At 41.1% G+C, this 11,754-nt stretch overlaps 1 protein-coding gene across 12 annotated transcripts in view; it reads right to left on the bottom strand.

Annotated features, from left to right (window-relative positions):
• Positions 1–11,753, bottom strand: part of LOC117678796 (uncharacterized) — a 64,647-nt gene extending 52,894 nt beyond the window's left edge. For 8 of the 12 annotated variants that reach the window (XR_015728436.1, XR_015728432.1, XR_015728433.1 and 5 more), the window contains exons 1-3: positions 11,461–11,630; positions 11,219–11,272; positions 418–800 (exon numbers count right to left, since the gene is read on the bottom strand). Coding sequence is in view for 6 of the 12 variants with exons in the window: in XM_087872085.1 (XP_087728211.1) it covers positions 418–472 (55 nt within the window). In the remaining 6 variants the exon portion in view is untranslated. The other 4 variants (XM_087872083.1, XM_087872081.1, XM_087872082.1 and 1 more) reach the window with 4 other exon arrangements.
• Between the last annotated feature and the right edge of the window lies 1 nt (position 11,754).

Here is an 11,754-nt window from a genome sequence, read left to right as displayed (position 1 = left end):
AAATGTTTCGCTTAGCAACAGAAATTTTGGGCTCAATTTTGTTCGTAAGTTGAGGACCAGCTGTATACCTGTGTAAATATGGTTAAAGATTCATTGTAAGCTGCTTGTTTAGTGCACAGTAGAACCTAAAGGAACTATTAAGTTGAAGGGAAAATATACCTTTCTACAATTTTGCAATAATTCTCAATTTATTCCAAACTTGAACAGCTAGCTTGTCTGGTTAAAACCAGTCCATCAGAACTCTCACCAAGATCATGAAAATACAAGAATTCTCTTGGCGATGACAAATCATTGGATTAAAATTTGTTGACTTCCAAAAGGCAACTACTTCAAAACAAGAAGGAGAAAAGAATTATTTCTTTTATCTACCATACTTTTTGGAGTATAAGACACACTTCAGGGATAGATTCCACTTACCTTCGCTACCGATTTGCAATTGGAGCGTGCGCACTTCTGCACATGCGCATAGCATCTGTGATGATGTCCAGGCGGGTAGGTGGAGCCTCCCGCTGCCGTTACTACCAGTTCACAAGATCCAGACCGAACCAGTAGCAACCCACCACTGACACACTTTCCCCCCCAAAAGAGGGTAGAAATGTCGGTGCATCACCCGTTTTCCATGAAAAACGGGCCTGTTTTTTGCACAGAGGGTTTGGGAGGCCTGCAGAGTGCTTCTGGGGGTCGGGGAGGGCAAAAACTGGACACACGAAGGCCAAAAACTTTTTTTTCTTGTTTTCCTCTTCGAAATCTTGGTGCGTCTTATACTCTTATAGTCCAAAAAATACGGTATATGGCATTCTCTGCAAAAAAGTAAAAATTGCATATATATGAATCACACTCTATTTTTTAAAAAAATAATCATGGATAAATTCTGGGCAATAGACGGGGCATAAAAATAGCTTTTTTATATAGTGTTTTCATTTTTATTTAAATATAACCTGCTTGGCCTACTTTTATTGTTCTTTTGCTGTTATTTTATTTACCTTCTGCAAGTACCTTTCTACTTACTTGGTTATTGCTCTGTTATGCACACCTATAAAGTTGGATGTTTGAAACGCCTTACTGAAAAATAACTAAATAAAACATTCTCCCTTTCTATAGATCCGTTGTAGGAAATGCAAAGGAGGATGTAGTTGTGGTTTGCCCACACAACATGCATTACACAAACTTCTGTATTTCTCTTGGGTTATTTGTTACTGCCAAATGCCTTATTATCCCATTCATCAGTCTTAAGCAGAGAGCCAGTTTTGTGTGGTGGTGAAGACATCAGACCGAGAAAACAGGAGGCAGTGAATTCTAGTCTTGCCTTGTTAGACACGAAACCAGCTGAGTGATCTTGGGCCAGTCACTTCTCTCAGCCCTAGGAAGAAGGCAATGGCAAACTGCTTCTGAAAAACCCTGCCAAGATTAAACTGCAGAATCTAGGCCAGGCAGATGCCAGAAGTTAAAAGCAAATAGCATGTAGAAAGAAACAAGGAAGATAGGAGATGATAGATTCAGACCAGTGGTGGGATCTGCTGTTATCTAGATCCTGGCTTCAGGATCTAGACAACAGATTTCCTGACGTTTCCCTGGAACACGGGTGGGTAACTATGGGAGTTGAAGTCCACAGGTTATAAAAGGGCCACAGTTGCCCACCCCTGCCCTAGAAAACTGTGGCTAGCATTCTCAGAGGCAAAGTGGCCTAATATTGCCTAAACTGCTATATTTTATTATAAACATACAGTTCTGAATCACAATGATCTTCCTTATGAGTTGTCTGCTTTAATGATTTTCTTCTTTTAATTTGTTTTTTTTGGTGCAAGCGATTATTTTGAGCTTAATGTGGAATTTTTGCATGTGGTGATTACAGCACAGAAACCTGGAGCTATTTATATATCAGAAATTCAGTGCACTCAGTTGCTCATAAAACAGCCCAGCTGGGTACAAATCCCATTAAAAATATTTTCCTCAGAAACGCAGACTAAGAAAGTAAAATTGAGGTGGTTTCAGATGTGCCCTTTAAAGCTGAAGAGATTCTCTATTTATACGTATTTCTGTTCCGCCCAATATAATTGCAGATGGGATTACAGGTAGTCCTTGACTTATAACTGTTCATTTAATGACTGTTCAAACAAGTCATTAAATGAAAACAAGTGACTTATGACCGTTTTTCACACTTACAACCATTGCAGCATCCCCATGGTCACACAATCAAAATTCAGATGCTTGGCAACTGGTTCATCTTTATGACGGTTGCAGTATTCCGGGGTCATGTGATTCCCTTTTGCGACCTTCTGACAAGCAAGTCAATGGGGAAGCCAGATTCACTTGCCAACCATCTTCAGCTGCAGTGATTCACTTAACAACTGTGGCAAGTAAAGTCGTAAAATGGAGCAAAACGCACTTAACAAATGTCTTGCTTAGCAATATAAATGTTGGGCTCAGTTGTAGTCATAACTCAAGGACTACCTGTATTCTGTATCATCGTGAATGGGAAAGGGGGAGTGAATTTCACACCAAAAATGTATATCAAGAATGTGATAGAGCAAGTAGGATCACCCCAGTTGCCCAGGTAAAGTAAGCAGGCCCCTATATTGGGCAGTAGCGATATAGGAAGATGCCAGATGATCACTTCAGTAACAACAACAAAGGCATCAATTCATACTGCACGGACAAGGCAATGGTAAACCACTCGTGCAATTTTATCAAGAAAACTAAGAACAACTCTTAGTGCAGTGCTAAAAATGCCCCCTTCAAATGAGATGGTACTCAACAGGCTGAGGGAAGGCAGAGGCTCTTTCAGAACGGAATGCAGTTTTGATTAATAAATCAATAAGGTAAATGGTATTGTGTTTGTGATGTGCCTAGAATGGAACCTTTCTGAGGTCCAGCGGGTGATATGGCCATGTAAGAACAGAAAATCTGAAGCTGCAAAGACAGAATTACAACATGGGAGCACAGAAGGTAAGAAGCATGAACATGGGGAAACTGAAATAAATCCATTACAGATTGACATTTTGGTATCACCAAATTACAAAGAGACTGAACTGGTCTCTCTCTTTCTCTCTGTCTCTCTCTCTTTTTCTTTCCCCCTCTCTCTTTCCCTCCCTCTCTCTCCCTCCGTTTCTCTTTCTTTCCCACCCTCGTTTCTCTCTTTCCCTCCCCCCTTTCCTACTCTCTTTCTCTTTTCCTGCCTGTTTCTCCCTCTTTCTCTCTCTCTTTCCCTGCCTGCCTCTTTCCCTCCCTCCCCCCTTTCTTTCCCTCCGCCCTCCCTCTCCCTCTCTCTTTCTCCCTCCTTCCTCTTGACACTCTTAAGACCTAATTATTCATTTCCAATTTTTGTATCCTTCTTTTAATGCTGGACTATCTTATCAAAAGGCAAGGAAACTGTGATTGTTACTCTAGCTAGGTTAAAAAACATACCCAGCATTTACACAACTTAATTAATATTCCATCCAGGTCTCAACTATGTTTGTTTAGTATGTCATGATTGTAGAGTGGCTTGAGCTCACTTAGTATGCTAAACTTTCGATCATGGCTTATAAAGCATCATAAATTTTCACTCCTCCACCCCCTAAGCTAGGTGGCAGTCAGGAAAAGTTCCACAGTTCAACTTCTACTTGTTGTGAAAAAGCCTCTTCTGCAGCTATTTAAGCTTAGGCTTGCTCTAGCTCTGAGAAAGTTGTTCCAGTAATTGATCTAGGAGGATCCAAGAAGATCAGTATAAACTGTGTGAAGGCCTACTCATTCGACTTTTAGGAGACCATAGAAACTGGAAAGTTTTTTGAACTGGCTGCTACTTTATCTTTATTTGTAGTTTCAGATACAGTACTACCTTAGTACTTACAGTACTAAGATAATGTTTAATGGTTTAAAAATGCAGTGTTTGAAGATAATGTTTAGCTTTCCTTGAGGAGAAACTCAGGGTCAGAAAACTAGGATTTGTCCTGTTTAAGGTACAAGCTGGAAAGAGAAGGGCATTCCCTCACCTAGGCCAAACAATCAAGTGAAGTAAATCTCCAATTTCTGTCACATAAGTTTAGAGGATCAATGTTTATTCAGACAAAAGGACTGACCTTGTTTGTGGAACTTACCGGTAGTCCCAACTTAAGTATGCATGGAATTGCATTTCAGGATTTACAACATGTTTTTTCTATACAATAAATATCTCTGAATGCGTCTGAGTGGTTCCCTCACAGATGCACCCTAGACATTGGTCTTCATGATAGTAGAATTAGATTAAGATACTAGGATATGTGATGATAGGATTAACTATGATGTATTGAATAAAAACTAAGACAAATGAAGGTAAATATATGTGTCCCAGGATAATGTTGTAGGATCCAGTCTGGATCGGTCTTCAGGACAGTTTTCCTAGAATCTGGGAGTTGTAACTTTCTGCTGGCTTCCCCACTGAGTTGAATGTTGAAAGCTGGCAGAAGGTGCATCAACCTACTGATTTGGTGATGACAGCAACTGGGATTGCAGGGGTTGCCGTTGCTAAATGATGTTATCTTGTTTTACAATTGCATTGCTTAATGGTGGAAAATCCAGTCCCAATTGCCATTATAAATCAAGGATTTCCTGCAATATAATACACTGAGCCATAAACTATCTATTTGGTTTCGCAGTGTTTATACATAAATACATGAATAAGTGTCTGGTGTCAGTTATACTATACATTTCTAATTAATTTCTGCACCTTTTGTTTCTTCCTTAATTCTACCATTTATCCATTCGTACCATCTTCCCCACACAGTATCATAATCAGAATTTTCATCGTCATTTATCTCATGAGTTAATTTACTTATCTCTGCACACTCTAATATTTTATTAATTATAAGGTCATCTGGTGGTAGGTCTTTCTTTTTCCAGTATTGAGCATATGCTAGTCTGGCAGCTGTAGTTATGTGTATTAGGAGGTGGACCTTTTCCTTTACGTATCCTTTCTTTACCATTCCCAGGAGAAATATTTCTGGGTTCAGATCAATGTCTTCTTTAAGTATGTCTTTCAACCATCTCCAAATTTTGCTCCAAAACCTTTTTGCTTCGGGGCATGTCCACCACGTATGAAAGAAGGTGCCATGGCCATGGCCACATTTCCAACAGTTTGGCTGCGCATTGGGGAACATCTTTGCTAATCTTGCAGGTGCCAAATGCCACCTATGAAGCATTTTGTAGTGATTTTCCTTATATGTGGCTGCTCTAGTTAATTTATAATTTTTATTCCAGGCTTCTTCCCATTCATTAAAATTCAAACTGTGTCCAATATTTCTCTCCCATGCTCTCAATTGATTTCTAATTATATCCTCATCTCTGTCTTCCTCTAACAAATAGTTATACAGCTTGGCCAACGCTTTTTTCCCTGGTCCCATCAAAATTTTGTCTAATCCATTATATCCTAATTCTAGGCCATACTCTTCTTTATCTTTCTGGTATCTTGATTTTATTTGCAGATAAGTCCACCAATCTAAAGTTATACCTTGGTCTCTCAGGGCTTCATTAGATTTAATATTTCCCCCTCCATCGACAATGTCTTTGTATCTGCACAATTTCTCCATTCCCCACCTGTTGGGGTAAATCATTGCCTCTGCCGTGGAAAGCCAGTTTGGGACTTTTGAATAGTATCTCTGCCTGATTCCCACCCACGTTTGTATTAGGGAGTCTCTAATTTTATGCCTGTGGAAATAGGTTTTCTTTTTATTGTCTTTGTCCCATAGATAAGCATGCCACCCTTTCTGTAGGTCATGTCCTTCTAGCACTAAGGTTCTCTTATTCTCCAGGGTGATCCAATCCTTTATCCATATCAGCTTTGCTGCTCTATAATACATTTCCCAATTTGGAAGTCCAAATCCTCCCACATTCCTTTTTTCTTGTAAAATTTTAAGTGAGATCCTTGATTTTTTTCCCTCCCAAACAAATTCCCTAACGGTCTTATTTAATTCTGAGAAAAAATTTTTCTTTAAAATTACTGGTAAATTTTGATATAAAAATAAGATCTTGGGGAGGATGCTCATCTTAATTGCCGCAATTTTGCCAATAAGTGATAATTTGATCTTTTTCCATCTGTCCAGATCTTGTTTTAATTTATTAATTAATGGAGTATAATTGTCTTCTTTTAGAGATGAGCACCTTTTGGTTAGCCAAATTCCTAAGTATTTTATTTTTGGGACAACTTGTAAGCCCAAGGTTTCTTCTATCTCTTTCTTCTGCATCTCAGTTACATTCTTAGTAAGTATTTTGGTTTTAGATTTGTTCAATTTAAAGCCTGCCACCTCCCCGTATTTGCCCAATTCCTCTAGTACTTTTTGTCCAGATATTAATGGGTCTTCTAATATTAACGCCACGTCATCCGCAAAGGCTTGCGTTTTATAGACACTGCGAATCCGATGTTAAACAGAATTGTTATTATATTTTATTTGTGTATAAAAAAAAAAATTAATAAAAATTATATTAAAAAAAAAAAAAACTATCTATTTGGGCCATGTTTTCATAATATATAGCAGGGGTGTCAAACTCAATTTCATTGAGGGCCACATCAGGGCTGTGGTTGACCTCGGGGGGCCAACTGGGTGGGCATGGCCAGCTTGACACCACTCACTGGGCATAGCTGACTGGGTGGGCATGGCCAGCTTGACACCACTCTCCAAACTGCTGGCATGTTTCCTCTTTGTATAGCTTGACAGACTGGATGTCAACGCTGAAAGCAACCTGGGAGAATGTCAAGAAAGTGCTAGTTAAAGCGGCACAAATCTACAAGAAACAGGGAGACAAACACCAAGCCCCACAACGGCCATTCCAGCTGGGGGAGAAGGTCTACCCCTCCACAAAATACTTGAGGTTAAAACTCCCCAGCAAGAAACTGGGGCCAAAGTTTATGGGACCATTCACCATAGTAAAGATCATCAACCTGGTCATGGTGCAATTAAAATTGCCCCAAATGCTTAAGAACAGAAATTTTGGGCTCAATTGTGGTCGTAAGTTGAGGACTACCTATATTTATACCACTAAACCTAAGTGCTTCCCTCCAGTGCCTTGAAGTTTTCGTTCTGTGGGGATCCCTTGTGCAAGGAACTACCGTAGACACGTGATGTCCCAAAGGTGCTTTTTCAGCAGGCAACTGGACTTTCTTGTTTTTTTTTTCTTTGAAGATGTTTCACTTCCCATGCAAGAAACTTCTTCAGCTCTGACTGGATGGTGGAGACTTTTAGCTATGCAATTTGGGATTACACCCTTTGAATGGTGTGGGAGTATGAATGGATTTCCAGAAAAAAATTGCAGACTATAAGAACCATTAGCACTACTCAGGTGACCCTGAGGACACAGATAAATATCCAAGTGCTTCAATGACCATAAAAAAGGGTGCAAATGACCAGCTGTCTGCAAGAAATATAAATCCTTCCATTCCTCACTGTCCTGTCAGAGCTGAAGAAGCTTCTTGGATGAGAAGCAAAATGTCTTCAAAGAAAAAACAAGAAAGTCCAGTTGCCTCCTGAAAAAGCACCTTTGGGACAACCATGACCTGGATGACTAAGGATGGTGCTGTTTTAACAACTGAAGAGTCTGCCATTTCTATATTGTAGTATGGGACTGTTTGGGATCTTCCAGCTGCATAAAGTCAACACAGAGGAAACTTTGCACTGAGGTGAAGGAAGAAGAGGTGGCTACAAGCTGAGAAAAGCATATTCTTGCCATGGGTAAGGGTGTGGCCCTGCAGCATTTAGGAGGAGTGTACCGATGAAACCAAGTGACGGTAGAGGACATCATCGTGTCTGGGTCTGTTCTATTTCATAACTGTTCCATTCTCCTATCTCTGTTTTACATGAATTCCAAAATTACATAAAGATGGCATGCCCCAGAGACGTTTGACTCAGAGTATATATCAGTTTTGGTCAACAGTTCAGTGAGATTTCCTCTTGGTAACTAACTGTGCAAATACCTTTTTAAAAAAAAATCAAAAGAAATAATGTGGTGGATAAACATAGGGGGATTTAGGTGGGACCCTTTCTTATTTACAAGATTGGGAATGAGGGAAGCCCATAGGTGGCCCAACACATTTTCTCCTCTAAGCTGGAGCACAGAAGGAAGGCCCATCCTCCTACCATCTCAGTCTGAGCAATGAATAACCAAACCAAACAATTATATTTCCATGTGAGGTGAAAAGCCATAAACCTCTCCCTCATTCCTGACAGGAAAAGAAGATATAATAAACAACCAGTCAAAATAAATAAACCGCTCACCCTGGCCTCCCAAAATGTAACCATTTGGAATTCTGGGTCTATTTATTCCTATTTATTTATAATTCCCAAGTCGTTCCTGCTCTTTGTTGTTGTTGTTTCCAACAACTCAGAACCAATAAATGCATGGTCTCCCTTGAAGCCAGCTCTGCTGTTATAGTCTATATAAGCAGATCTGTGTATTTGTCTGGGCAGGAATAATGGAGGGATTTACCACTGATGAAGGCGAACATATGTGTCCCAGGATAATGTTGCAGGATCTAATCTGGGTTAGTCACTGGGACCAGAGGTTTAGTCTTCTGAGCTGAGGGGCACATGACATGGATTTTGTAACTTGCTAATTAACATAGTTACTTTGCATTTTAATTTTATTTATTTTCTCTCTTTTAAAATATTCAGGTTTATTCGCTTTTAACATTCTAAAGCTGATAAACAGGCTGGAGCTCCAAGTAAGAAAAAGTTTGTTGGTACAAATTGGGGTCTGGTTTATCTCTGTTGTAAACTTTTTCTTTACAATTTATGTCCCTTCTGACGTCAGACCTCATTTTAATGAATATGCAAATAAATAGCTTGTTTCATTACATATAAGTAATTTTTTATGCAAAGGGGAGGTTACTTTTATTCCCTCCAACTTTCCTCTCGTATTTTCTTTGTGATGTTAACTATAAAAAAGAATGAAACATGTGGCTTGAGGTTCTTTTTCTCCTTTTTCATTGAGAGATCCCACTTTATCAGGGTACCCTAATAAACTGCTTTTAAATGATCTTCCGACTCAGTTGCTTATTGGGAAGGTAAACTGAGGCAGAAGCTAGGGCCAGATCTGGCTTTCAGAGCTTTTGAACACATGCTGGAGCCCACCTTCAAGAAACTTCTCTCTAGCAGAGTGGGTTTACCACTGTTTTTGGCTGGGCTGCGTTTATTTCGCCTTCCTAATGGTCTCTCCTCCAAGGAGTAACCAGGTTTGGTCTGGTTTAGTTTGGGTTGCCCCCTGCTGACAAGCAGGCCCATGGGAAGGAGCCAGGAGGGGCACTTCAGGTGGTCTGGGATTTCTGTAGGGAAGATGGCGGGTTAGAGAGCACACCAAGATCCTGAGGCAGATCCACGGATGACTGCAGCTGGACCCAGCGGCACAGGGCTACTACTAAGCAAGCGGGCTTCATATCAAGCAGCAACTCCTGGTTATATTGTGAGTCCTTGGTGCTCTGGGAATTGGGTGCTTTGTTTGCAGATGTTTCATAATCCCAGCTAGGCCCTGATGTTACCCAGTTGGGTCACGAGACTTCTGCAAGCAAAGCACCAAGGACTCCACAGTTCAACCCTGAGCTATGAGACTCACTTCTATTGGAACTCCTGGTTATAGCCATATCATCAGTTATATCAGGGGTGAAATCTAAAATTTTTTGCTACCGGTTCTGTGGACGTGGCTTAATTAGTGGGTGGGGCTTGGTGGTCAGTTAATGGGTAGGCGTGGCTTGTTGGTCAGGTGGGCGTGGCCAAGTCGATGTCACTTTGTTGCCCTTTTTTAACCTACAAAACACAACACAACACAACTGGCTCATCCACAATGTAAAAGCAGCTGTGCTAGACCCAAAATGGCCCCTGCAACAAGCAGGAACCTCACACAGCCCCAAAAAGCCCAAAAAACCAACTTTCACACTTTACACACACACAACACAACACAACACAACTGGCTCACCCACAATGTAAAAGCAGCTGTGCTAGATTCAAAATGGCCCCTGCAACAAGCAGGAACCTCACACAGCCACAAAAAGCCCAAAAAACCAACTTTCACACTTTACACACACACAACACAACACAACACAACTGGCTCACCCACAATGTAAAAGCAGCTGTGCTAGACTCAAAATGGCCCCTGCAACAAGCAGGAACCTCACACAGCCACAAAAAAACCAAAAAACCAACTTTCACACTTTACACACACAAAAATTCCACATACAGCTTTGTGAGATTTTGTGTCTTTGTGTAGTTAGAGTGAAACACTACAGAAACACACAAAATCTCAGAAACCTGCACAAATATTATTTTATTTTATTTTTATTTTTATATAAAAGCAGCTAAATTTAAAACTTCCTAAACTTTAAATGGCTAGGTCTAAAAAAAGAACTAAAAAATCCCCAATTAACTATTTTTTTAAAGCTCCCAAAGGAGAAAAAAACTTACCCAATTGAAGGGACAAGGCAGGCAGGCAGGCAGGCAGATAGAGCTGCTCACCGATGAGCTTGATTGCAGGCAGGGAGATTCACTTGCTTGCTGATGCAATGATTGCAGGGATTACAGCAAGCAAAGTAAGGTAGGTGTTATGACCAGCAGCTAAGGTAAGCAAGCTGGAAGCTGGGGGGGGGAGGGATTTTTGCTACTGGTTCTCCGAACTGCCCGCCGCCATCGCTACCTAATCGCCCGAGCTGGTCCAAACCGGGAGCATTTCACTCCTGAGTTATATGGTTGTTATAGTTAAATAAACTATATGGTTCAATAAAGCCGGATAACCCAATTATAGCTGAAGAAACTTCTTGGATGAGAAATGAAACGTCTTCAAGGGGAAAACAAAAAACAAAGTCCAGTTGCCTTTTGAAAAAGCACCTTTGGGACAACCATGACCTGGATGACTGAGAAAATCTCTACAGACTGTTAGCTATACAATTTGGGATGAACACCCTTTGAATGGTGTGGGAGTAGGAATGGATTTCCAGAGGAAAAACTGCAGACTACAGGAACCATTTGCACTACTCAGCTGACCCTGAGGACACAGATAAACCTCCAAGTGCTTCAATGACCCTCTATAAGGATGGAAATGACCAGCTGTCTGCAAGGAATATAAATCCTTCCATTCCCCACAGTCCTGTCAGAGCTGAAGAAGCTTCTTGGATGAGAAGCGAAATGTGTCAGGGTAAATGTTTAACTTCACCATAATCTCAAGCCTTGGGCCATGCAAGGGTTAATCCACCACACATCCCATCATCCCCTTGACCACACCTTACCTTAAGCTCCTCCCACAGGGTCCACATGGAGATTAGCCAGACCCAGGAACGTACCTGTAATAGAAAGGTTTGATGTTAGTAAATGTTAACCTGATAGGCCTGGGACAAGCCAGGCAAGAAATAAAAGATATCTGAAACTTATAATAACTTGTACTTTGAGTTATTGGGCTAGATCCATTCTATAACAAAATGTCTTAAAAAAAAAAACCCAAGAAAGTCCAGTTGCCTCCTGAAAAAAGCACCTTTGGGACAACCACGACCTGGATGACTGAGAATCTCCACAGACGGTTATAGCCATAGCTGCAGCCCGGCTCCTCCCGCCGTAAAGCGAATCAATAAGGGCCTGCGCGGGTAGACGAAAAGGGGCCTGTCTGCTTTTCCCACACTACGACGGGACGGAGCCTTCGCTCGCTCCCTACCTAGCCTTTCGACGAGCCAGTTCTACCCGGCGGAGCCTCGCCCACCGCCGCCCTGGGGAGTGGCCGCTTCGCGCGTGCAAGATAGGCAAGCGGCGCGTTTTGCGCCGGCTGCGAGCG

The sequence above is a fragment of the Pantherophis guttatus genome, chromosome 6 (genome assembly GCF_059756535.1).
Source record: "Pantherophis guttatus breed Tessera chromosome 6, ASM5975653v1, whole genome shotgun sequence".
Lineage (NCBI taxonomy): Eukaryota > Metazoa > Chordata > Lepidosauria > Squamata > Colubridae > Pantherophis > Pantherophis guttatus.
The sequence above is the reverse complement of the archived record's forward strand: the minus strand, read 5'-3'. Positions and strand labels throughout refer to the sequence as shown.